Source organism: Rattus norvegicus, chromosome 14, assembly GCF_036323735.1.
Source record: "Rattus norvegicus strain BN/NHsdMcwi chromosome 14, GRCr8, whole genome shotgun sequence".
NCBI classification, from domain to species: Eukaryota; Metazoa; Chordata; class Mammalia; order Rodentia; family Muridae; genus Rattus; species Rattus norvegicus.
In genome coordinates, this window is record NC_086032.1 from 85,507,228 (window position 1) to 85,534,792 (window position 27,565).

The following is a 27,565-nucleotide window of genomic DNA, read 5'->3' on the forward strand; positions in this document are numbered from 1 at the left end:
CGCTAGTGCTATTCTCTTTATTTCTGTGCACTTGTCAGAATTCCCATAATAAAATATTTCTTCAAAAATGAACTGTTTTGATACTGTTATGTTATAAAATATCAATTTCTCACAAAGACATTGATGAAAAATAAAATTTTGGCTGTCACATTTACTAGTGAATTAACTTACATCTTGCAGTCACGTAGACATCATCTTTATACAGTTACTGCAGGTTAGTGGGATCAGTGAGTGACCACAAAGTTAGAATTCCAGGACCCAATCAGAAAAGTCTAACTCAGTAGTATCATTTCTAGGTCAGGGGGCACTCTGAAGCCAGAAAGACCCAGGTTTGTGTCCTGACTCCACTGTCGTTTCTGCCAGCTCGACTGTCTTCTCAGCAGATCATTAATTCCTGTGGACAATGGGCGCACATGCCCATAAAGAGGGGTAGTAACACTCCTTGATGAGGACCGGAGAGATGGCTCAGCAGTTAAGAGCACTGACTGCTCTTCCAGAGGTCCTGAGTTCAATTCCCAGCAACCACATGGTGGCTCACAACCATCTGTTAAGAGACCTTGTTCCTTCTTATGGCCTGCAGGCATACATGGAGGCAGAACACTGTATACATTAATAAATACATATTTCTAAAAATTGATTATATCCGAGATTCAAACAAAAACTATACCAATCAAGGTACATTACATCCTAATTTTTGCCTCAAGATAATTCTGAATAACTAATTTGCAACTTAAAATGTCAATGTCTGAACAAACAATGTTTTTTCTTTTGAGACAGAGTCTCTTGTAGTCTAGGTTGTCAAAGAACTTGGAGTGTAGGCAAAGATCAGCACCAACTCTGAAGGTCCTGCCCACTCCTCCCAAATGCTGGGGTCGCAAGCAACACGGCCATGCCCAGGTAAAACAAAGTATTTCTAACACACGGGAGCATAGGGTACTGCCCGATGATGTACAGTCCCTTTCCACAACATTGGAGATGAAGCGGGGCTTCGAGTCTGCGCCTGCATATTCCTACGACTTCTCAGAGTCCTGTGGACCGTGACTGAGGAGACAAACCATGCAGGAAACAGTCTTAAATCGCAATCTGGGGGTGGATCTGCGTACTTTAAGCGTTTAATTTACTGACGGAGTGTCAAAAAAAAAAAAAAGTATTTCTAACACATCATGAAGAAATACTGAGACAAATTCCTTTTGTAAAAAATGTTTATCAATTCTATTTTTGTATAAAACACAAGGGAGAGACCTGGCCAGTCAACACATGACTGACCACAGGGAAAGGAGTTTATCAAACTTCGAGAGTCTAAAAACATACAAATGTGTCTTCTGTCTACAGCAATTGTCTATGCTTTCCCACACACCGACTGGTACCCTCTGCCCAGTCACACACAGTGAGGACAGCAGGTCAGTGACTCACGTCCTAAGCAGTTTTCTGCTGCCCCTTCTTTCCGATCAGAGACTTGTGGATGTGCGGAATCACACCTACAACACAAGGTGTATGAGTTGTTATTTTTAATAACGTTCTTTAAATCTTAATGCCTTAATGCTAAAGTAAAAAGGCAATTAAACCAAGGACAGAACTTATTTAAGACTTTTCCCACTGGGATCCTACTGAACCTACAGGAACAGTAAGCGAGGCTACCTAGAGCCATTGTGTCTGTAAGGTATGTTCAAACAGCTGAGAACTACCAACGCACTCGCACCTTACAGACTCCCAGTACAGAACCAGGTCGCTCCTGCCACGTCTATCGCATTGAGCAATTGCTCAGGACCATGTTATTTCTCTAGCACAGTTCAAAATGTATGGGGAGATATTTTAAACCTTAGGTTTGAAGTATCGCATCATTTAAAGAGTGAGCTAAAATAAAAATAGTGCTACACATGACAAGAGAACAAGTATTTACTCTGATCGCTATGACAAGAAGCATAGAGGGCCCAGAACTGTAACTTAATTAGTGTTTAGCTGTAGCATTTATGAGGACCTAGGTTCACCCCATCACCACCAACAGAACTGTAGTACACTTAACACTTGTGGAGTTAAAATCCATATGGTTTCTAGTTAACCATTCTTTTTTTTTTTTTTTTTCCGGAGCTGGGGACTGAACCCAGGGCCTTGCGCTTCCTAGGCAAGCGCTCTACCACTGAGCTAAATCCCCAACCCCCTTGTTAACCATTCAAATACAGAGGACCACTGCCCTGAATATTAGTTAGAAATAATCTAGTTAATAATACGTACCGCCCCCGGCTATGGTAGCCTTGATCAGTGAATCCAACTCTTCGTCACCTCGGATTGCAAGCTGTAAGTGACGTGGGGTGATGCGCTTTACTTTGAGATCTTTAGAAGCATTACCTGCCAACTCCAACACCTACAATTCATCCACAGAACAACACAATTAGGGAAATAGTTCTTTCCAAATGTAGAATGACTCCTCTAGTATCTGTACGTAACTCGGGTTTTCTCTATCACTGTATGTGTCCTTGACACTAAAAATCTCCCACTGACTCCCCTCATACGCATTCCCTGCACAAACACAGAGAAACGTGCAAAAATCTGCTTCTTTAAAAAAGTTTCGTTTTGTTTTTTTAAAAAGTCAGGGCCTGGCTGGAGAGATGGCTCAGTGGTTAATTGCTCTGACTGCCCTTCCAGAGGTCCTGAGTTCAATTCCCAGCAACCACATGGTGGCTCACGACCATCTGTAGTGGGATCCAATGCCCTCTCCTGCTGTGTCTGAAGAGAGCGACAGTATACTCACATATGTAAAATAAATAAATCTTTAAAAAAAAAAAAAAAGTCAGAGCCATGCTGTGCAACACAGCCCGTCCTTGAACTCAGTGATCTTTCTCTCTCAGCCTCCTGGGTGCTAAGATTAAAGATATGTGCCCACCATTATGCCTGGTACACAAAAATAAAAGGACTAGCCAAGAGTCTAAGTGTGAGCATTTAGAAGTCATATATTCTGATTTATTCTTTTTTTTTTTTTTTTTTTTTGGAGCTGGGGACTGAACCCAGGGCCTTGCGCTTGCTAGGCAAGCGCTCTACCACTGAGCCAAATCCCCAACCCCATATTCTGATTTATTAATGCAGTCCATTTTTGCTACTACATAGATACTTAGTTAGCTTGTTTTCCTTAATAGTTGGAACTTCTTTAACATTGAGAAAGACAAAACAAACAGAAGTTCCTTTGGAGAAGGAAGGGGCTGTGCATTGCAGGCGGGCTGAGAACTTCTGGTCCTCCAGGTCCCAGCTCCCAAGTTTAGGGACTATCATTGTGTGCTATCACACCAACCTGCATAGAAATCTCTTCAAATGTGAGCCCTACAGAGCTAAAAGCAATAAGCTAGAGGCCTTTTTTTGTGCAGTAGAAATTTTCTTTTCTTTTTTCTTTTGTTTTCCCAGGCTGGCCTTGAATTTGCTATGTAGCCCAGGATGACACAGAACTTCTTCCTAACCATTCCGGTCTCCATCTCCAAGAGCAAGAATTACAGGTGTCCACCAGCACTCCAAGTTCAGGTGGTAGCTGGGGCTGAACATAGGTGTGGCTCCGTGTATGCTAGGTCAGTACTCTCCCAAGCAAGCTGTCCCACTCATTTTTCAAGAAACTTCCACGCTCTAGTCAGCCACAACAGTGACCGCTGTTTTGTTTTAGACACAGGGTCACTCTTCGGAGCTGGGCTGGCATTTCTCCTGCTCTAGTCTCTGTAATCTTAGGATTACAGTTTCCTGGTCTAGTGAACACTGAATTTGTCATGTGTCTTTATATGTGTCAGTTCTATTGGCACTGTCACATGTTTTATAGAAACAACAAAAATAACTCTACAGAGAATGCTCATTTAAGCAGAACACAGTATCATACATCTGAATCAAGAACTGGGCGAGCTTCCAATTCCCAGTCCCTTACCTTGGTCTAGCTGCTGTAAGGTGAGCCAACCATACCTGATGCCACCCTACAACAAGTGTCCTCTGAAAGCTCTCCAAAGGCTTTAGTGGAAGCCAAGACTGACAAATGATCCCTCTAACATACACTTTTGGGTTAGCATTTGCCATTTTACCTCTACTAAATAACAAAACTCCATTTTTTGTTTTGTTTTGTTTTTCTTTTTCAGACACGGTTTCTCCATGTAGCCCTAGCTGCCCTAGAAGTCAATCTGTAGACTACTAGGCTGGTCTCCAGCTCAGAGGTCCATCTCTCTCCAAGTGCTGGGATTAAAGGTGTGAGCTACCATCACCAGGTCAAAATTTCAAATTTAAATACCTCGATCACATTGACTTTAAAACAAACAAACAAACAAACAAACAAACAAAAAACAGGGCTGGAGAGATGGCTCAGCGGTTAAGAACACTGACTGCTCTCCCAGAGGTCCTGAGTTCAAATCCCAGCAACCACATGGTGGCTTGTAACCATCTATAATGGGATCTGATGCCCTCTTCTGGTGTGTCTGAAGACAGCTACAGTGTACTTACATAAAATAAATAAATAAATCTTTAAAAAAAACCCAAAAACCAAACAAACAAAACCCCAACTATTTGTAGAGTACCTGAGTTTTTTATGGACTGGTGGAAAGACATAAAGACAAGCGTAAAACCAAATCCCTTCTGCAATCCAGAAGTCATGGCTTATTCTCAGTGTTGATAGGTGTAAGACATGATACCATGAGGTTGGGTCTAAGAATAAAAGGTGATGATACTTTGAAAGAATAAAACTAAAAACGCAGGCCCTCACACAGCTATCTTGTATCTATCTTTACTGAGCTGTATTTAAAGGAAGTCTAATGCTACTCTAAAAGCTTTAGCCCACCGCAAGTGAAACAACATGTCATCTCAGTCACCTGGGGACTGACTGAGACAGGACTACAACGCTAACGCTGGCCGGGGCAACCTACAAGACTGCCTCAAAGAAACAAAGGATGGTCCCACCTTTGGCAAGGTGGCTCAGTAGTTACAAGCACTGGCTGCTCTTCCAAAGGGTCCTGGTTCAATTTCCAGAACCCACATGTGGATCATTAACTATCCTTAGCTCCAGAACCAAAGTATCTGACAGTATCTTCTGGTTTCTGTAGGCACTGAATGCAAATTGTACTGACATACAAGAGGCTAAAACACAACAAAAAAAACCCTCAAAAGACTTGAGATGTAGATCTGTGTGGATGGTTCTCTAACTCATAAGGTCTTGAGTTCAATCCCAAGTACCACAAAGAAAATGTAACTGAAAACAAGAGCGTAGAAAGGGCTCAAATGGTGTCATAGCACTAGTGAATGAGACTGCAGGGAATGAAAATCTGGGAAAGGGTCAAAGAAAGCGTATCAACTGGCATCAAAATGCTCCCATAAAACCTTTGGTTTGTAACGTTGCAAAGCTCAAACTCCCCATAAGCAGCAAAATGGACTGAAGGCAAGGATAGCTGATGTACCCTGCACCCGCACTGTTCTGCTTTGTCCCCATCACATCTTCCCCAACTAAGAGTCTTCTCTGCCTGCCTGCCTGCCTGCCTGGCTGTCTCTACTGCCTGACTTACTTGCTTGCTACTCAACTACTGCCCTGGTTTGGAATGTAGCTATCAACACTTCATGCCTTTTTACTCATTTTCCACAGGAGGGAGAAAGAAAGTGGTGGGATAGGACCCACATATATTAAGAAGTCTTGCCAGCCAGTCAGTGGTAGCACATGGCTTTAATCCCAGCAGTCAGGAGGCAAAGGCAGAGGCAAGTGGATCTCTAAGTTGGAGGCCAGCCTGGTCTACAGGTCAGGTTCTAAGACAGCCAGGACTACACAGAGACCTTGTCTTGAAAAAAGAAAAGAAAAGAAAAAGTAACTCAGCTAAGTGAAATGTGAAGCTAATTTGTAACCACGAGAGGACTGCTACCTCTTCTGCCTGTTATATCAGAATGTACTTGATTTTTACAGTCTATCTGTCTATTGTTTTTGGAATTGGGTCTCTCTAGATAGCCCAGGCCTCAAACTCATGATCTGATCTCAGCCACCCGAGTGCTAAGACTACAAGCATGTGCCACCCATGCCTGGCAATATCATTCCAGTTATAACTCTACAATCTAAGAAGCTGTGCTGTACCCAGGATTTTGGGGTATTTTTTGTTTTTTGTTTTCTTGAGAAAGGGTCTCATGTACCCTAGGGTGGCTCTGAACTCACTATGTAGCCCAAATGACTTGAGTTACTGATCTTCCTACCTCACCTTAGAAGTGATGGGATTAGGGGTTGGGGATTTAGCTCAGTGGTAAAGTGCTTGCCTAGCAAGCGCAAGGCCCTGGGTTCGGTCCCCAGCTCCAAAGGAAAAAAAAAAGAAGTGTTGGGATTACACTATCCCCAGTCTACATGGGATTGGGAAATAAACCCAGGGCTTTATGCACGCTAAGCAAGGGGCCTGGAACACGACCACCTGACAAACATATACCTCACAACTTAGTTAGAACAATACTTATTTATCATATTACTTAAAAATATCGTTTGCTGGCCCACATTTAAATGTAAACAAACAAAAAACCCCAAATAAACAAAAACCAACTACACCAAGACTCTTTAAAATGATGAAGATGGTATGGACTTCCAATTAGCCAGAGTCACCTTGTCTCTACCAAACCAAATCAACAAACGGAAACTCTCCAAATTAAGCAGAACACAGAGCAAATTCCAAGCCAGCATACGCTGTCGTCTCAAAAAAACAAAGAGAAAGAAAAGAAGGAGCAGCCAGCATGGAGGTCTATTTCTGCAATCCCAGCACTGGGGAGGACGATCTGAACTTCAAGGTCGTCCTCTGGTATGATGGAGTCTGGTATGATGGACTGCATAATATGAGGTTCAAAATGAATAAAAGTGGCCAGAGGGTGGTGGTGCGCACCTTTAATCCCAGCACTGGGGAGATAGAGGCCAGTCCAGTCTACAGAGTAAGTTCTAGAACGGCCAGGGCTACACAGAGACCGTCTCAATAAAGCAAAAGAAACAAAAACAAAAGTACATCAGTCTCTTTAGAAGTGCTCTCTTTCCATGGCAGTCTAAGCCACTGAGTTTAGAGCAACCTTTTGGACCCCCGGACAGGAAGTTCTCCACAAACCTCAGCTGTGAGGTACTCCAGAATTGCAGCACTGTACACAGCAGCAGTGGCGCCCACCCGTCCATGGCTTGTGGTGCGAGTCTTCAAGTGTCTGTGGATGCGGCCCACAGGAAACTGAAAAAGAGATGTCTTGTTGGGAAGTGCTGCAGAGTTTTAACATTACAGAGTTGAATGTAACTAAAGGGTTAGCCATATCACAGGCCAAATTTACTCGGCAATCATCAATTCTAGGGTCTATATATGCTGTAATCGGTCCCATATTAGAATTTTTGGACAACAGAGTTTCACTGTGAAATCACAATTACACCACGCTGTTATCAACTGCATGTTCAACACGGCCTAGTAATCACAACCGTACCCAGTGAATTCTTCCACCTAAAGCCACGTGGCTGAGCTTCCACTGTTCTCTGACCCTAACTATTCTTTCCTCAATTCCAAAAGTTAAGGAAAATCAATCCATGCCTTCACTGTGATGCTTTCCTTCTAAGAAAGCAATTTCTACTTCTAGAGTAATCTAATCCTCCTGACGTCCTTGTACTGCCCAGTTTGTTTAGTTTTGGGTGTCGGCAACACAGCCCAGGGCTTTGCACACGCTGATCAGCTCGGCTACAGAGCTACTCGTAAGCCACTCTCCCGGCCACTTCACTGCCTCATTACTTCAGAAACTCCAATCGCTTCCCTCTGGCAGCGCTCTAGGTACCTCTCTCCTGTCTTTTAAAGGCAAAACTCACTAACAAATCTTGTTTATTCTATGTTTTTATTTTTTTGTCTGTTTTTTATTTCTCATCGGTTGTCCTGGATTTCACTCTACAGACCAGGCTGGTGTCCAACTAGAGATCTGCTTGTCTCTGCCTCTGCTGAAATTAAAGGCGTGTGCCACCACTGTCTGGCTTATGTGTGTTTATTTACTAGTCTAAAATAGGGCTGATCTCAAGGCTGGCTTCGAAGCCTCATCTTTGAGCCATAGCATCTGTAGCACTGGTTTATATTATATAAACTATGCGCTATAATATAATGCCTAGCTACCTGCAATTCAGTTTTCTGTTATCACTTCCCCAGTCCAACTTGGCTTCTGATAAACAGTTTTTGATGTCCATATTTTAGTTATGAAATTTAACAGTCACTTGTAGATGTCATTCTCAAGGGGAAAGAGCACCTCCAGAATTAGTTATAATTTTCTTAAAAGTACAATCAATGCTTTACTCCTGGTTTTGCTTTTTTAGTAAGATATGCTGTTTGCTACATTACAAGACCCCAAACCACCTCTCCTAGGTTTTGGAGACTACAAAGAAATTTATTTTAAATTCATCCACCCATCCATCCATTCATTCATGTGCATGGATACACAACCTGTGAGCTTAGCTCCTGCAGAGGGCGATGGGTCTCCTAAAGCTAGAGTACAGCTATAACTCGCACACAGGTGCTGGAAATCCAGGATCTTCTGGAAGAATAGCCATTTCTCTCCACAGCGGAGTCTCTTCTCTGCCCTACCACAAGGGCTTTAACTCAAGAGTCACTCGAGCTGGCTGGTGACAGAGCACTTTTAATCTCAGTAGTCAGGAGGCAGAGGCAGAGGCAGAGGCAGAGGCAGAGGCAGAGGCAGAGGCAGAGGCAGAGGCAGATCTCTGAGTTCAAGGCCAACCTGGTCTACAATGCAAGTTCCAGCACAGACAGAGTTACAAAGAGGAAAGAAACCCTTCTTGAAACAAAAAACAAAGAAGCAAACAAACAAAGACAGGGTTTTGCTAAGTTCACAGGCTGCCCTGGACCTTGATTGTGTTGCCTGGGACTCCTGAGGCCTGTGCTTTGCTTTGCTTTAGTCACACACACAAGTCTACATCCCTGTTACAGCAGACTGGTGGCCTGTAATGGGGGTCTAGCACTGTGGGGGAGAGAAGGCATTAGAATCCAAGCTTGAGGACAGCCTGGGTCGCGAGGCCCTGTCTATAAACACTGGCCCTCAAAAAATAAATAAATAAAAATAAATAAATAAATAAGGTATTTTGAAAGGGATCGTTAATGTTCTTATATTTCTTACTAATTCCTTTAGATTAAAAAACTCATCCACAGTGTACTAATTTTACATAAGCAAACTCAAACTGGTTAATTCTGTGTAGCACCACCTTTAGAAAGCTGGAGGCCTTTCCACTTCTGCGCAGATATTTTAACATGCGTTCAGTGAGCTTCTCAGTAACCAGCATTCTTTTTTTTTTTGGTTCTTTTTTCCGGAGCTGGGGACCGAACCCAGGGCCCTGCGCTTGCTAGGCAATAACCAGCATTCTTAGTGCACACGTGCTACAGTTGCTAGCTGGGTGTGGCGCATCTCTGAAGTTCTAAGTCTTAGAGAAACTTGAAGGAGGGAGCAGGAGCTTCCCTTCAATTCTATGCCTCCATCTCCTGCTGCTGCTACTCCTGTTTTGCAGAGCCAGGGACTAAACCTACGTGAGGGTCTCACGCATGTTGGGTGTGCTTTACAGCTATGTGAGTTCCCTGTCTCCATCTTCTCCTTGGACCTTCTATGCAGTATGTATGGGCTGACCTCCAACTTGCAGAGCTCGTCCTGCCTGTGTCCTGAGTGCTGAGAGTATAGGCCTGAACTAAATGACAGACTTGCTTTCTACTTTTTGAGACAGAGTAGCTAAGCTGCCCAGGCTAGTCTTGAACACACTATGTAGGCCATGTTGGCCTTTAATTTGTGACCCTACTGCCTCAGCCTCTTACCACTCCCTCAGTTACATGATTTAAAAAAACAAACAAACAAACAAACAAACAAACAAAAAACCCACAAAGCCAGGCTCATTTAATTTTTTACATTGTATGTATATGGGTATTTTGTCTATATGTATGTCTACATACCACTTGAACGCCTGATACCCTGGAATCAGAGTCACACACAAAGTTGTAGCTGCCATTTGGGTGCCAAGACTTAAACTCATGCCCTCTGGAAGAAACATCAATGCTCTTAACAGCTGAGTTATCTCTCCAGACTCTACATGAATCGTTTATGTTTTGCTCTGTTTTTTTGTTTTTTTGTTTTTTTTTTTGTTTCTTGAGACAAGGTTTAGCCCTTGCTGTTCTCAAATTTGTTCTATAGACCAGGCTGGCTTTGAGCTCAGAGATCTGCCTGCTTCTGCTTCCCGCCCCCCAAGTGTGAGAATTAAAAGCCACCTCAGTCAAGCTCCAGGACGGATCCGTCGATGTGAATGTGTGTTCAGGGAGGATGAAGAGGGCACTGAATCCCCAAGAGCTGCAGCTACAGTCTGCTAAGAGAGAACCACACTGCAGGGTAGCGGCGGGGGTAGTGGTGGTGCCGGGACAGGAGTGGTGTTGGCTGGAGCATGCCTTTAATTCTAATACTCAGGAGGCAGAAGTGGAGGGATCTCTGAGTTTGAAGCTAGCCTGGTTTTTTACTCAAGTTCTAGGACAGCCAAGGCTACACAGAGAAACTGGCTTGAAAACTGCCCCCCACCTGAAAAAAAAAAAAAGAAAAAAGAGAAAGGGGGATGGCCACCTGAGTGTGGGGAACCCTTCTAGTCATCTAGAAGAGCGAGCTATGAGTGCTCTAACTGCTGAGCCATCTCTCTATGCCCCCACTTATTTGTGTCGGTCAGAATCTGCAGAAGTTGAAGCTCCTTCCACCACCGGGGCCCTGGGTACTACGTCATTTGGAGAGAAAGCTTTTACACGCTAGTTCCTCTCAATAGCCCTTCTTTTCCTTCTTGTTTATTTCTTAAACCAAGACAACAATCTCCACTTGACACAGTGTAAGTAAATACACTTGAAATAAATTCTGAGAATTTAAATAGTGCCCTACTGTATCTAATACCTGCTTTTACACTAAGCCCCAGACTACGGACAAGGACTCAGTGGTTCGGAGCACAGAGTGCCCTCGCAGAGGACCTGGGTTTGTGTTCCACCCCAGACACGGCAGCTCACGATACTTCCTGGGGTGCATCTGCACATAGTGTATATACACGGAGGCAAACACTCATACACATAAAATTAAAGCAAAAAAGAAAAAAAAGAACGTAAGTTCCTATCTCTTTTCCCTTCGAGTCACACGGATAATGTCATCCACTTACTGAAATTTTCCCACTGCCATAAGAAACCTGGCTTTGGGGCTGGGGACTTAGCTCAGTGGTAGAGCGCTTACCTAGGAAGCGCAAGGCCCTGGGTTCGGTCCCCAGCTCCGAAAAAAAGAACCAAAAAAAAAAAAAAAAAAAAAAGAAACCTGGCTTTGCTGTGGTGGTGGTGCATACCTGAGGCAGGAGGCTAACATGGGCTCAAAGGGAAGCACTGTGCACACACACACACACACACACACACTCTCACTCTCTTTATGTGTGTGGACACGCTTGACATAACACACACATGATGGTCAGAGGATAACTTGTTGGAGCTGGTTCCCCCTTTCCACTCTGTGTCCTGATAACTGAACGCAGGTCAGATCGTCAGGCTCGATGGCAAGTGCTCTTCCCATGGAGCAATGCTAACTTCCTGTGTGAAGTGCTTCATGGGGCTGGAGGAATGGTTCATGGTTAAGAGGACTTGATGCTCTTGCAGAGGACCTGGGTCCAGTTCCAGGATATCTGACCCCCTCCTCTGGCCATGTATGTACATGCTGCACAGACATGCATGCAGGGCAAAAGTCCACACACATAAAATAAAAATAAGGAAATCTTTATAAAACCTGTCTCAAAAGAAGAAAAAAAAGGAAAGAAAAGATTTTTTAATTTTACATGTTTTGGCTACATTTATATCTGTTCACCAAAGAGAAAGAGGTCAGAAGAGTGTGTCAAATCCCCTGGAAATAGAGCTACAGACAGTTGTGAACTGCCGTGTGGGTGCTGGGAATCAAACCCAGGTCCTCTAGCAAGTGTTCTTAACCACTGAGCCAACTCTCCAGCCCCTTTTAAATATTCCTTCTGTGTAGGGAATAATTTAATTTTTACTCACCTGGAAAATCTTGAGTCTGTAGGTTAAAGCTGTAATAATTTACACATAAGAAATTTGAAAATACTTAGGAGTCTAGAGCACACTTCTCAGTGTACAATGTACATTGTACACTCCGTGTACAATGGAAGCCACTTGAGAAATATTCAGAGAACAGTGTAACAACCCAAGATTAGACTTTTTGTAGCCTATCCTGAAAGTTAATGAACCACTGTCAACAGTCTTGAAGGAAGACCAGAGCACACTCACTTCAGGTCATAAGAATGAAGAATATAGTTACCATCTTGAAAGAACAAGTAGGGGTTGGGGATTCGGCTCAGTGGTAGAGCGCTTGCCTAGCAAGAACAAGGCCCTGGGTTCAGTCCTCAGCTCCTCCCCCCCAGCCCCCGCCAAAAAAAAAGAAAGAACATGTATTTCTAAAAAGATTTAAAGGATTTATGTGTGAGATTTGTCAAATTCATCTGGAGCAGAAATTATAAGTGGTTGCGACCCTTCCGATATGGTGCTGGGAACCCAACCCAGGTGTTCTACAAGAGCAGTACACACTTTTTAAATCTTTGTGTGTGTGTGTGTGTGGGGGTGGGGAGGTTGAGACAGGGTTTCTCTGTGTAGCCCTGGCTCTTCTGGAACTTGTTCTGTGGACCAAGGCTAGCCTTGAATTCACAGAGATCTGCCTGCCTCTGCTTCCCAAGTAGTGTACCACCACTGCCAGGCTACAAGAGCAGCACATATTCTTGGATGCTAATTCAGCATTTGAGGCCAAGAACAGACACTAATAGGGGAAAAAAACAATCACCAAATTCGGGGTTGGGGATTTAGCTCAGTGGTAGAGCGCTTGCCTAGCAAGCGCAAGGCCCTGGGTTCGGGCTCCAGCTCTGAAAAAAAGAAAGAGGAAAAAAAAAAAAAAAAGAAAGAAAAAAAAAATCACCAAATTCATTAAGACATCCTGTTCAGGGCTGGAGAGATGGCTCAGTGGTTAAGAACACGGACTGATCGTCCAGCGGTCCTGAGTTCAAATCCCTGCAACCACATGATGGCTCACAGCCATCTGTAATGGGATCTGATGCCTTCCTCTGGTGTGTCTGAGGACAGCTACAGTGTACTTATATATAATAAATAAAATAAATCTTATCAAAAACAAAAGAAAACAAAACATTCTGTTCACTTCTAAAATACATATTAATGGCTTTTACCAGTTAAATCTTAACTGGTTATTCTCAAACTCAAGGTCTGTCATAATAAACGGCATTTCTTTTTTTTTTTTTTTTTTTTTGTTCTTTTTTTCGGAGCTGGGGACCGAACCCAGGGCCTTGCGCTTCCTAGGTAAGCGCTCTACCACTGAGCTAAATCCCCAGCCCCAATAAACGGCATTTCTATAATTAATGAACCATCTCTGGGTCACAAATTACAAAGCTAAAGAAAATGATGGGGCTGGAGAGATGGCTCAGAGGTTAAGAGCACTGACTGCTTTTCCAGAGGTCCTGAGTTCAATTCCCAGCAACCACATGGTGGCTCACAACCATCTGTAATGAGGTCTGGTGTACAGGCTTACATGCAGGCAGGATATTCTATACATGATAAATAATCTTTTTTAGAAAAGAAAGGAAGAAAGCAAATGATGACGTGTGACAGGGTGGGTCATGTGTTACCTGGAGCCCAGCTCTCTGTGAGCGAGACACTGCCTTAGCCTTGGCCTTCCCGCTGTCTTTTCCAGCTTTGCCTCCAGCCTGGATGAAAACAATTTGGAGTTGAAAATGTTACCTCAAAGAACTGTCATGAAACAAATTCTAGCTTTACTTTGGGTAAAAATATCTAGTAAAAGATCAAAAACCTAAGATATCTAAGTCATCTCCTAACTCACTGTAAGTACATATATTTTCTTTTATTAACATTAAAACTCAAACATTAAACACTTATTCAAAATTTAGGTATCTATAAATGTAGACATATCTTGCAAATTTCTGACTTGTCATGTAAGTTGGGTCTTTTTTTTTTTTTTTTTTTGGTTCTTTTTTTCGGAGCTAGGGACCGAACCCAGGGCCTTGCGCTTCCTAGGTAAGCGCTCTACCACTGAGCTAAATCCCCAGCCCCAAGTTGGGTCTTTTTAAGATTTATTTATTTCGGGGCTGGAGAGATGGCTCAGAGGTTAAGAGCACTGACTGCTCTTCCAGAGGTCCTGAGTTCAATTCCCAGCAACCACATAGTGGCTCACAACCATCTGTAATGGGATACAATGCCCTTTTTTGTGTCTGAAGACAGCTACAGTGTACTCATATAAATAAATAAATAAATCTTAAAAAAATTTATTTATTTCATGTATATAAGTAGACAAAGTTTGTCTTCAAAGAGGGCATCAGATCCTATTACAGATGGTTGTGAGGCACTATGTGGTTGCTGGGATTTGAACTCAGGACCTCTGGAAGAGGGGTCAGTGCTGTTAACCACTGAGCCATCTCTCCAGCCTCATAAGTTGGTTTTTTGAAACAGGGTTTCTCTGTGTAGCTCTGGCTGTCCTCAAACTCACTCTGTAGACCAGGCTGGCCTTGAACTCGGAGATATGCCCACCTCTGCCTCCTGAGTGCTGGGATTAAATGTGAGTGTCATCATGACCTGCCTAACATTTAACTTTTTATAAAGTCATCATAACACTTCCCAGAAATTTGAGAATTTGGCTCTCCTGAGAGGAAAGACAAGCATATCATCAAAAAATTAGGTTAACCAAAATCAATACTAAAAAAAGTGAATGATGTGCCTCAGGACCCAGAAACTCCATTTCTAGCGACTATCCCCATATCTAGTTAGTATCCTCTGCTGGGTAGTTGTACAGCTGTGTTCACAATGGTGTTGCTTACAACAGCCCCAGAAACATGATCAGTACATGTAATAAACTGAACGGAAGCCTTGCTTTCTAAATGTTAGCACTCTTTAGGTGGTGAGACAGAAATGAAAGATGTTGATGTTGGTCACTGGAGTATGTCCTTATAGAGTATATTATCCTTGGTAGCTTCCTGGTCAGTCATGAAGTAAACACACTCTTGCTACAATAATGCTTTGCCCAAGAATATGAGGCCAAATGAGAACAGACTGAATCATCTGACACTATAGCCAAAGCCATTCTTTTTCTTAACCTTTCTGTCAAGTACTTGGCCATGGTGATGAGAAAATTAAGTAACAGAGAAATTTGGTACCAGGAGTGGGGTTGTTGCCATGACCAAACTTGATTTGTGGCTCTTAGATTTGTGGAACTGATTAACAGGAAGAACGTGAAAGAGTTTGGAGATGTGGGCTATAGAAGCCCTGGAATAATAAAAGTAGAACTGAACCAACAATTTTGGTAGGGGCTCAAAAGAATAGACCACATTTAGAAATACAAACAAAACAAAGATGATACAGGGATTCAGTTGGGAACAAAGATTTTATTGGAAAACACAGTAAGGTATTACATACCATAAACATACTCAATGTCCTATTCCTATTATAACTGTTTACATTTTATATATGTCCTGAAACTTTATGGGAAGCGGAATTTAAAGGTGTCACATTTGTGATTTTAGGGAGGGAATTTCAGGATTGCATATCACCCAGGCTTTGGGGTATTGCTGTTTTTTGCTACTATGAACAAAGATCAGGACCAAAAAGCTCAACAATTTTTTAAATAAAAATTTTAAAAATATTAATTTTTATCCTTTTATGTGCGTGTTATGCTTGCATGTATGTCTGTGTACCATGTGTATGCCTGGCATCTACAGACATCAGAAGAGAGCCGTGGATTCTTCACTCTGGTTGTGAACTGCCATGTGAGTACTGGGAATTGAACCTGGATCCTGTGAATAGCAGTGCTCTTTTCTTTTCTTTTTTTTTTTTTTTTTTTTAAATTTTTTTTTTTTCGGAGCTGGGGACCGAACCCAGGGCCTTGCGCTTGCTAGGCAAGTGCTCTGCCACTGAGCTAAATCCCCAACCCCAGCAGTGCTCTTAACTATCGAGCTCCCTGTCCAATTAAATGGGATTATAAAAACCACCACTGTTGGCTACAAAAAGAAATGAGTTAAATTGTTGGCAAGGAGAATGTGCTTGATTAAGAGACATTAAAGAGGGCTGGAGAGATGGCTCAGCGGTTAAGAGCACTGACTTCTCTTCCAGAGGTCCTGAGTTCAAATCCCAGCAACCACATGGTGGCTCACGACCATCCGATGCCCTCTTCTGGTGTGTCTGAAGACAGCTACAGTGTTCTTATATAGAATAAATAAATCTTTAAAAAAAAAAAAAAAGAGACATTAAAGATATGCCAACACTCATGTGGGTGGCACAGCCTGTGTTCCTACCATTCTAGAATGTAAGACAGGACTTTTATGAGTAAGGACCAGCCTGGGCTGTACAGTTAAGTTAGGCCCCTGTGATGGTGGTGGTGGGGGAGGCGGGGAGCACAACATGTTAAATGACTACTTGCAATAGACTGATTCTAAAAGGACTATTCTAAAATAGACTGATTTTAAAAAGGACAACCTTTTTAAAATACATCAACAAAAGCAAACCTTACAAAAACAAACAATAAATTGCTACTTAACCTAACATCCCAAACCAAATATGATTCTTTTAACTTTACATTTAAAATAGTTGATGACTGAGAAATAGAAACAGAAAATGGAGAAGGCTCAGCCCATGGAAGTGATTGGCACTAACCTAACCATCTCAGCTCCACCCCTGAGACTCATGGGTGGGAAAACAGAAGAGACTCTGGCAAGCTGTCCTCCAACCTCCATAAGTCCACCCATACACATGCACGATAAATACATACTTACAATAGCGAAACAATACAAGATTTCTTGTCCTAAAAATTGTGTTAGACTGGGCTAAGCTTCTTGGTTAAAAAAAAAAATTTATACAAGGGAAAAGGACACTGAACTATACTGTCACTCCTAAAAAAACCTGAAAACCTTCTTTTGCTATCATTCTAATAGATACACTTTTACTTATCAATTTTAAACATCTTTACCAAGGACAACCAATGCATGATGGATTTTTATTTTTACATTAATGTTTATGTACTTTTAAATGAATATTAAAAACCTATCACTAGGATTTTTGAGGAAGAAAAAACAAGGATCATGAAAACTACTGCTTGAACAAATTAACTTACAAAAATGCTGCTTGTCAGAGCACTTCCCTATAATCACCTCAGAACAACTACACACAACACAACTTTTCTAGTTCAAAGTTTGAGGATTTTACAGTCCAAACTTGGAGACTTTCCATTAGCCAATCTGTTTATAGTTGATCTATTAAATGTCTCATACATCATTATCTTTTTTTTTTTTTCGGAGCTGGGGACCGAACCCAGGGCCTTGCGCTTGCTAGGCAAGCACTCTAACACTGAGCTAAATCCCCAACCGCCATACATCATTATCAACACAAGACACACTATTATTATCTGCAGTATAAGAAACTATAGCCTGGGGTTGACTTTTAACTTTTAAGCAAGAAGCACCCGTTGAAAGTACCTGCCTTATGGTAATGTAGATAAAACTCAAAAGTAATAAAACTGATGTTACAAAGGATTTACTATTAGATTTACTCAGGAAACATAGGCACAGGAAAATTTAGCTAAAAGAGAACTGCCCAATTCCTCCAAAGATAAGTAGTATGCTAACCAGGCCAGTTAAACTAAATAAGTGAAATTTAGGATGCTAGGAGTTAACGGTTCACCAGGATGGACCACTCAGACTCCATTCCCGTGACAAAGGAGACAGAACTGTCTGTGTGAGCAGCAGTTAGGCCCAGATTGCCATACCAAAAGACAAACCCAATGGGCAGCTTGTAATTCTGCAAGGTGGGTAGTAACTTCGAAAAAGAACAGTGGCATACATTAAAAAATACTCCTGGCCGTATTATTAATTGTGTAAATCGATTCACCCAAGTGGCCAGACTTGCAATCTCCTGTCTCTGCTTAAATTGCTTGAAGTGTAACCTGGGACCCGAAAAGAGATATGAGAAGAGTGCCTGTGGAATGCGCACACCGAAAATGTACATAAATTAGTAAGATCTTCAGTCGGAAGCAGGCTCTTGCTTAGGTCTCAGCCCAGCCAGACAAGCGTCATTTAAGAGCTTTTCCTTAACTAATCTCTAAGTGCGTGGAGAGATCCTCATTGGGAAAGCATATTATTTCTATAACAGTAAAAGCATATTTCAAACAGGATACCGACACGAACATACTTCCAAAATGAGAGCGTCATTCCCCTTAACAATCTTGATGAAACACATTGATCTCTGTTGCTTGTAGCACTTTCTCCTTCCCTTGAATTTCAGAAAGGGGCTGAAGTTTTGTTCACTTTCTTTCTTTAGAAGCCGCTTTCAACTAGATCTAAACTACCGAATACAAAGACACTAAGATGAAGCCAGGAAAAGAAACTTCTATTGCAAAGAATAACCGGCAAACCGCGGACGGACCGAGCGGTTCTGGTGGCTAGGATCAGAACTCCTCCGATCCTCAGTAGGGGCATTACGTAACCCCGGAGCCGAAGACAGGGAACTCGCACAGCAGCAGCCCGACCTCCTCGGTGCAGAGCAGAACCCGCCTCCCTGCTTTTGCCTCCCGCGTCCGGTGCGGCCCCCCCAGGCGGAGTCCGGAACAGCGGGCACTCCCGCTCGGCCGCACGAGACCGCCCACTCCCGGCTCCTCAAGTGGAGGCGCCGTCCCGGGCTTCCGCGCGCCCACTCCACGCGCGACCCCGCACTCACCATGGTCTCGGCCGCGCGACGCCCACTGCAGCCCCGCGCCGCCGCCGCTGCTCTCGCAGTCGGACCGCCGCAGCTAGAGCCGGACAATGCCCGGGGCCCGCCTCGCGTCGCCGCAACCAATAGCCGCCCACGTTGTTCGTTTGAACCTCGGCGGCGGGCCAATTGTACGCCTCCTTCTAGCCATAACTCCGCCCTCCTGGTGCCACCTCCCTAACGGCTGTTTGTTTTTTGCACACGGCCCCCGGAGGCGGGGCCTCCGACCCCAACTTTGACACGCTCTCCGCCTCTCTCCTTGCGCGGAGTTCTGATGAACAGAAGAACGAACCAATGAGAGAGGAGGAAAGCCAATGAAAACATTGCGGACCTCACCGAAGGCGGGAGGCTGGGAACAACAGTTCAGTGAACCAATGGACTGGAGCGATTCGGCACAGCTGTGCCTTTCCCGCCCATTTAAGAACTTGCCAGGCCTTCTTTGCTTTGTTTTTCTTCAATTGCTAAGAGTTTAAGGGAAACAAGCTAGCACAGAGTCAAAGGTCTAGAGTGGAATTACCTTCGTGCGGAAGCTACTGTGAAAATTTAGGATTAGGAATATGTGTACATCGTAGTGGACACGTAGTAAAATCGTCTAGCTACTAAAATCGCCGACCGGTTCACACAACCTTTAAAGGCTTTATTATTTTTGTGATCATCATTGAACCGGGAAGATTTGGGAGAATCACGTCCACTTCTCAGTTGAAGAAGCGAACTTAGGCGAACGTAGTCATTTGTATACGACCCATCAGAAGTCTTAGACTTTGTTCTGGTTCCAGCTTTAAACGGTTTATTCTTTTCCCAGTGGGAAGCATAGACTGATTCTAGGAGTTGTGAGCAAAGTCGTTTTCTGCTTTTTTTTTTTTTTTCCTGTTTTGAGACTTCGTTCTTGTGGTAGGACTTCCCCAAGCCAATGTTTTAGAAATTTACCTCCAGATAGACAATATCTGTCTCAAATTTGAATTGTTTCTTTTGACAGGAACTATTGCTCTGAAATCAACTAACCTAGAGGAATTGAGTCTTTATGAAAAAATAATTTGAATTCTAGACGAGGAAGGGATGAGCTTCTAAATGAATTTGGGAAAGCCCAAATGAAGATATACTTTGGGGCACACGTCTTTGATCTTAGCACTTCGGAGGCAGAGACAGATGAATCTCTGCATTACAGGCTAGCCTGGTTTTCAACAAAGCAAGTTCCAGGACAGCCCGGACTACACAGAGAAACCCTTTCTCGAAAACAAACAAACAAACAAACAAAAGAGATGGACAAGTGTGAGTGGAGGAGGGAACAAGGAAATGAATGGAACAATGTGTTCAAGTTTGGAATTAGATCACTAGTCAATAATACTTGGATTTCTACTCCTTTGGGTTCCATACAGTAATCGAATAATACTGGTCTATCAGGGACTGCTTTTACCAGTGTACCAATCTTCATTATAGTTCTAAGACAGAAATCAAATCATTAGCACAGTGTTGAAGGTCCTACATTTTCTGACCCCTGCTTGCTTTGTCTTTTATCACTTCCCCCTAACACCCTAAACTCCACCCTCCCTTTGTGCACTTTTTTGCCTTACAACAATCCTCTGCCCTCCTCCCTTAAGCGTCTTTTAATAGTAAACACAGCCAGGTATCGTGGAACACACCTGTAATAACCTCAAAGGCTAAGGTGAATTTCACAAGTTCAAGGCCAGCCTGGGCTACAAATAAAGACTCTGTCTCCAGGAAAAAAGAAAAAGCTTACTACAGACATTTTTCAGGACATCTTCCATTGACATCCCGGTTTGAGATAAGTGCCCTTCTATTTGCCTATAGAACACATTTTATACTGTAAAGGTTTCCCCAGTGTATAGAATTCCTTCTTAGGTTAATTTTTGCCTCGTGTTCTAGAAATATCAGTTGACAAATTAAAAAAAAAAACTTTTTTTTTTTTGGTTCTTTTTTTCGGAGCTGGGGACCGAACCCAGGGCCTTGCGCTTCCTAGGTAAGCGCTCTACCACTGAGCTAAATCCCCAGCCCCAAAAAATAACTTTTTAAAACACCAAGATAGTGTTACCTATGGAAAGACCTGACTGGACCCAGACTCTTATTGTTTTTTTTTTTAAGATTTATTTATTTATTATTTATATGAATACACTGTGACTGTCTTCACACACACCAGAAGAGGTCTCATTGCAGATGGTTGTGAACCACCATGTGGTTGCTAGGAACTGAACTCAGGATCTCTAGGAAGAGCAGTCAGTGCTCTTTTTTTTTTTTTTTTTTCTTTTTTCTTTTTTTTCCGGAGCTGGGGACTGAACCCAGGGCCTTGCGCTCGATAGGCAAGCGCTAGTCAGTGCTCTTAACGGCTGAGCCATCTCTCCAGCCCCCAGACTCTTATTGTTTAACAAAGCTGAAAACAGAACTACCTATTCTAAAAGGTGTGTGTGTGTGTGTGTATCTGTGCACACATGTGCAAGCGTGGAGGTCAGATGAAGGTGTTAGGTGTATTCCTAGCTCTTTTTGCACTTCCCTCCCCTGAACAGGATCTCTCACCAAACCTAACTCTACTGATTTTGGCCAGGCTGGCTAGCCAGCAAACTCCCAGGACTCATCTACAAATGTATCCAATTCCAGGGTTACAGGCATGTGTGAACATTGTTATAGTTCTTGGCTTCCTTACTGAAATCCTTGGGCCTAAAGACTTGCCTCCCTGAGCTCTCCAGATGCAAAGGGCTTGCAGTTTCTGTTCTGCGGGCTCCTGACAGCCATTTCTACCCTTTTCAGGCTCGGTTCTCTGCCCTCTCTCCTCTGTCCTTCCTGCCCTGACCACTCTGAGCTGTTTGGTTGCCTCTTCAGCTGACAAGCAGCTGTCAGCCTTGGTCCTTGTTTAGAGTCAAGGCCTCTCCCTGCTGCACTGCTCTGCTCCCCTCCCCTTAAGGTCTTTCAAGCTGTAGCTCAGGCTGGCCAGGAGCTCACTGTATCGCCCTACTTGACCGCAAAGTTATAGAAATCATACAAACTGTGGGAGGAAAATTAGTAAGGTAAACATCAAAACCATCACTTTATTGAAGCGACTGGCAAGGAAATCTTAAGACTCATACACAAATGCAAGAGAATTAGAATAGCCAAAATTATCTTGAGGAAGGGGCCAAAGTAGACTGCAAAGCTATTCTAAAGTAATGAAGACAGAGTGTGTTCTAGCAAAATAACAATGAGGCCAGGTGCAGAGCATGGAAACGAACCCACACATTTAGTGTCGGCTGATAATTTGACAGGAGTGGCAATACAATTCAACAGGGGAGAAAGTGGTCTTCAACAGGCAATACCTGAACCTCTAAATAAATGTACTTTCTCTTTCCTTTCTTCCCAGATCCCCAGCACCCACGTGTGGGCTCAGCCATCTCCAGTTCCTGAGGCTCTGACACCCTCTTCTGGCCTCCACAGACACTGCATGTACACAGTACACATACATACATGCAGGCAAAACATTCATACACATATATATGAAATGTTTATGCTATATTATGAATTTATGAAATATATAATATATACAATACATTATGAGTCTATGAAATATATGTGATATATTTAAATTTATTCGTGAGCTTCAGGTTAACTCAAGGGCAATGGGATAAATTTTGGTATATCTACATTGTGGACCATTAAACAACTTATAAAAAATGAATACACAGTGACTGGGGAGATGGCTTTGCAAGCATGATGTCCTGGGTTTAGATCCTGGTACCCACATAAAAAGTCAGACCTAGAAACACATACATATCTGTAATCTAAACACTGGGAAGCAGAGGCAGAAAGATTCCAGGACATACCTGGTTTGTCAGCCTGACCATTGGGTGAGTTTCAGGCTCAGTGGCAGACCCTTGACTAAAATCTAAAGTAGATATACACACACAAATATAAATGTAACAATAATAAGACCATAGATTTGAGAGAGAGTAAGGGGATGGCAGTACCTGGGAGGGGTTGGAGGGAGGAAGTCAGTTCTACAGGAAAAAAGATAGCAAGAGACTAAGACACCTAATGTCAACCTCTGGCTTCCACTCGTGTGCACACACATGCCCACACATGTGCGCGCACACACACACACACACACACACACACACACACTCAGCAAATATGCTCAGATTGCTTATACTCTATAGATCTGCAATTAATGGGAAAGGAGACCAGGTTTCAGAATAATATACATAGTTTAATTGTGTGTGTTGAGATGTAAATGCATTTCTTTTTTTTAAGGTTTATTTTATTTATATGAGTACACTGTAGCTGTCCTCAGACACACCAGAAAAGAGCATCAGATCCCATTACAGATGGTTGTGAGCCATCATGTGGTTGCTGGGATTTGAACTCAGGACCTCTGGAAGAACAGTCAGTGCTCTTAACCACTGAGCCATCTCTCCAGCCCGTAAATGGATTTCTTTTCTTTTTTTAATTTATCTAATGTATATTACAGATGGTTGTAAGCCACCATGTGGTTGCTGGGATTTGAACTCAGGACCTCTGGAAGAGCAGTCGGTGCTCCTAACCGCTGAGCCATCTCTCCAGCCTGTAAATGCATTTCTTTTTTTTTTTTTAAAGAAACGCTAACACCTGCCAGATTTATTTATTTATTTTGTATATGAATACACTGTAGCTGTCTTCTGACACACCAGAAGAGGGCATCGGATTCCATTACAGATGGTTGTGAGCCACCATGTGGTTGCTGGGATTTGAACTCAGGACCTCTGGAAGAGCAGTCGGTGCTCTTAACCACTGAGCCATCTCTCCAGCCCTGTAAATGCATTTCTTAAAGTGGCAGTTTTTCTCTATCTCCAACTAGTTCCCAAATAAATGAGACTGAGACTATAAGATTTATCTAATTAGATTTACTACACAATAACTGGGCAGTTAAAAATCAATTGATGACAGGATAGTACATGAATTAAACACTACGGTGCCAACAGCTTCCTTTGCAGGAAAAATCGATGCCAGCCAAACCTGTAAACAACTATATGAGTCTTTGATGGCAGCTCATGTCAGTAGGGACAGAGTTATAAAGAACTGTATAGCCCAGACCTCAGCAGTAGTAAAACGTCTCCGAGAAGAGAGAGAAAAGAACCTGGATGACTTAACGTTATTAAAACAACTTAGAAAAGAACAAAGTTGAAATGGATGCAGTCAGAACTAAATGTCGAAGAAATGGTAAATGACAGGAGCTGGAAGGTGTTTAATGAACGCTGCCGAATTCACTTCAAGCCTCTGAAGAATGAGTAGAGAGAGAGTTTTTTTTTCTTTTCTTTTTTTTTTTTTTTCTTTTGGAGCTGGGTACCGAACCCAGGGCCTTGTGCTTGCTAGGCAAGCGCTCTACCACTGAGCTAAATCCCCAACCCGAGAGAGTTTTTTTAAAAAAGACCGGGTTATCTCGTCCGGGTTATCTCGTCGCCTGAGCATGACAGATGTCAGCAGGCCAGCTTCTGAGGGTGGTCTCTGAACCAGCAGGTCAAGGCCTTTGGTTGGTTCAGCCCCATTCAGCCAAGACCGCAAGTCTAATTCTCATAATTATAAAATAATCAATTGCTATTTTATACTGATTCTGTAAAAAAATGTTTTGTAACTATTAAAATAATTTTCTGACAAAATCATCACTGGAACAAAATATTTGACAAAGGCTGCATAACAGGGTGTCTTATTTTGTTGTTGCTGCTGCTGTTGCTGTGATAAAGAAAATACCATGAAAAAAAAGCAACTTAAGAGCTGGAGCATTGGTTCAGTGGTTAAGAGCACTGACTGCTCTTCCAGAGGTCCTGAGTTCAAATCCCACATGGCAGCTCACAACCATCTGCAATGAGATCAGCCCTTTTCTGTTGTGTCTGAAGACGGTTACAATGTACTTATATGTAGTAAATAGTTTCTTAAAGCAACTTAAGGGGGAAAGGAATTGTTTTGGTTCACAGTATGAGGTTACAGTTTCTCTTAGTTACTTTTCAACTGCTGACAGTGGAGGTGCACACCTTTAATCCCAGCACTCAGAAGGCAGAGGCAGGCAGATCTCTGAGTTCCAGGCCTGACAGGGCTGCACAGAGAAACCCTGTCTCAAACAAAACAAGACAAGACAAAACAAAACAAAGCACAAACATACAGCACCATGACCAAGGCAACTTACAAAAGAAAGCATGGACCTGTGGGCTTGCTTATACTTTCAGTGGGTGGTTCATGACCATCGGTGGAAAGCAGGGAGCACAGCAGTAGTTAGGATGGCTCTAGAAGAATAGCTGAGAGCTCACATCTGATCCAGAAGTAGGAGGCTGAGAGGAGACTGGGACTGGCATTGGCCTTTGAAACCTCAAAGTCCACTCTTGGAAAACTTCCTGTGAGGCCACACCTCATTATCTTTCTAAACTGGGAACCAAACATCCAACCATAAGAGTATAGAGTGGGGGATTTAGCTCAGTGGTAGAGCACTTGCCTAGCAAGCACAAGGCCCTGGGTTCAGTCCCCAGCTCCGAAAAAAAAAAAAATAATAATAATAGCATAGAGGGGCCTTTCTCATTCAAACCATCACAGTCTACTTCCTCCCCCCCCAAAAAAAAGCCTGGAGCCACATCATAATGCAAAATGTATTTGATCTAACTTCACAGATTCCCATAATTTTGTTTGTTTTTTACAGTCCCAACACAAAGCAGTCCCAATACACTACCATTCTAAAAGGGAGGAAAGGGCAGAGTAGACAAATACCAAAACGCAGCAGGACAAACTCCACATCCTGTAAGCCCATGTCTGATGGCAATGGGCTTAAAGGGTTGCTCTTGAACCTCCCACTCCTTCAAGCTTTGCTGACTGCAGCACAGTTCTCACTCGTGGGCTGTTCGCACGATCTGTCTGTAGCTCTCCTCTGCAGACATCCCACGGTTCTGGCACCTCTAACATCTTGGGGGTCTCCAACAAAATACACGCCTCGCTTTCACAACCCCATGCAATGGCATCTCCAGGCCTCCTCCATGCAGGGGCACCGCTACTACATGCCCTGCCTCAATGGCTTTCCTTAACTGCAGAGGAAAATTCCATAACGCTACAATTTCACTCCCGATGCCACCGAGGTCTGTTTGCTTGGACAGGAACCTGGCCCCTTCCTTGAGTTACACTTGCCAAACTTTGCCGTGTTGATGTTTTACTTGGTTGCATAGGCTTTTCTTTTACAAGTTGCAGGATTAACTGTACATTTGGGGGGTGGGCATTGATTTTTTTTTCATTGCTTAAGAGTAGTCACTGGGCTGGAGAGATGGCTCAGTGGTTAGAGATCCTGAGTTCAATTCCCAGCAACCACACGGTGGCTCACAACCATCTGTAATGAGATCCGATGCCCTCTTCTGGTGTGTCTGAAGACAGCTACAGTGTACTTATATATAATAAATAATTTTTTTAAAAAAAGAGTAGTCACTAATAACCATGTGACACAGCGAATACTGAACTGTATTAACCTCTCCTCTGCCAAAGACATTAATCCAAAACTCTTCAATTTAATCTCAGGCAGATTCTTAGGACAAGGGGAAGAAGTAGCCAAAAATTATCTAGAGATATTTACTAAAATATCTCAAGAATGGTTTCAGTGAGTATTACTGGGTAGGACTTCTGGTGCACCGCCTGACCCAGAATCCCCTCTGTACTCTCTCATACCACTGGTTTCTAGCTTCATCCCATTAGGGTTATTTCAATTTTCAAATATTCATTGAGACTGCCTTTTTGTCCTAATATATATTTTAGAGAAATATTCACAGCCTACTGAGAAGACTATGTATTCTGTACTGTAAACAGATTATTCTGAGATGTCTGTTAAATTATTTCAACTCGGGGTTGGGGATTTAGCTCAGTGGTAGAGCGCTTGCCTAGCAAGCGCCAAGGCCCTGGGTTCGGTTCCCAGCTCCGGAAAAAAAAAAAAAGAAAAATATGCAAATTATGTCAACTCTGATATTCCTTTTGTGTAGGCTGACCTATCTGTTGTTGAGGGTGTGGTATTGAAGTCACCCACTGCTGTGTTAGAGTTAATTTGTGACTTTATGCCTAATAGTATTTGTTTTTTTTATTGTTTGCACCATGTTCATATATGTTTAGAACTGTAAGGTCCCCTTGATGGGTTGTTCTCTTTTTTTTTTTTTCTTTTTCTTTTTTCTTTTTTTCGGAGCTGGGGACTGAACCCAGGGCCTTGCGCTTGCTAGGCAAGCGCTCTACAACTGAGCTAAATCCCCAACCCCGGTTGTTCTCTTTTTTTTTTTTTTTTTTAATAAATCTGAGGATATATATTACCTGTGTATGTGTATACGGAAGCACAGGACACATGTGGAGGTTAAAGATTTATTTATTTATTATATATGAGCACACTGTAGCTGTTCAGACACACCAGAAGAGGGCATCAGATCTCATTACAGATGGTTGTGAGCCACCATGTGGTTGCTGGGATTTGAACTCAGGACCTTTGGAAGAGCAGTCGGTGCTCTTAACCACTGAGCCATCTCTCCAGCCCCCCCTGGTTGTTCTCTTAATCAATATGAAATGACTCCTTTATCTCCTTTGACAAGCTTTGTGTGGATATCTATCTCTGTGGTTGCTGGGATTTGAACTCAGGATCTCTGGAAAAGTAGTTAGTGCTCTTAACCAGTGAGCCATCTCTCCAGTCCCTGTTGATACCTATTTAGTTAGAGGCTGGAGTAGTGACATCTGCTTGGAGGCTTTTATTTGATTGATTGTTTTCATATGAACTGGTAGTCTGTGCCTTTTGTTTAGAGAGTAGAAACCATTAATATTCAGAACTG

At 42.8% G+C, this 27,565-nt stretch overlaps 1 protein-coding gene and 1 pseudogene across 5 annotated transcripts; one reads left to right on the forward strand and one right to left on the reverse strand.

Moving 5' to 3' along the window:
• On the reverse strand, positions 1-18,939 carry H2az2 (H2A.Z variant histone 2). Of its 5 annotated transcripts, none has more exons than NM_001106019.2 (5): positions 18,750-18,841; positions 13,664-13,741; positions 7,062-7,175; positions 2,233-2,362; positions 1-1,478 (listed from the first exon to the last, which is right to left on the reverse strand). In NM_001106019.2, exons 1-5 carry the CDS (start codon positions 18,750-18,752, stop codon positions 1,417-1,419), a joined length of 387 nt encoding a protein of 128 aa, NP_001099489.1. In that variant the 5' UTR covers positions 18,753-18,841; the 3' UTR covers positions 1-1,416. The 5 variants fall into 5 exon arrangements, with proteins under 5 accessions (NP_001099489.1, XP_006251449.1, XP_038948381.1 ...); XM_006251387.5 differs by lacking the exon at positions 18,750-18,841 and adding an exon at positions 18,225-18,367 and having other exon boundaries at positions 1,185-1,478; XM_039092453.2 differs by lacking the exon at positions 7,062-7,175 and having other exon boundaries at positions 1,185-1,478; positions 18,750-18,939.
• Positions 18,751-24,049, forward strand: LOC134481693 (protein MIX23-like; annotated as a pseudogene).
• Positions 24,050-27,565: the final 3,516 nt, after the last annotated feature.

What these genes read in the sequence shown, in the direction of transcription:
- H2az2 (XM_006251387.5), bottom strand. Translation starts at nt 18,272, where the DNA reads ATGTGTTTCATCAAGATTGTTAAGGGGAATGACGCTCTCATTTTGGAA. An exon ending in ATGACGCTCTCATTTTGGAA is followed by an intron (nt 13,742 to 18,224) that starts GTATGTTCGTGT and finishes GTTTTCATCCAG; the next exon opens with GCTGGAGGCAAAGCTGGAAA. An exon ending in CACAGAGAGCTGGGCTCCAG is followed by an intron (nt 7,176 to 13,663) that starts GTAACACATGAC and finishes TCTCTTTTTCAG; the next exon opens with TTTCCTGTGGGCCGCATCCA.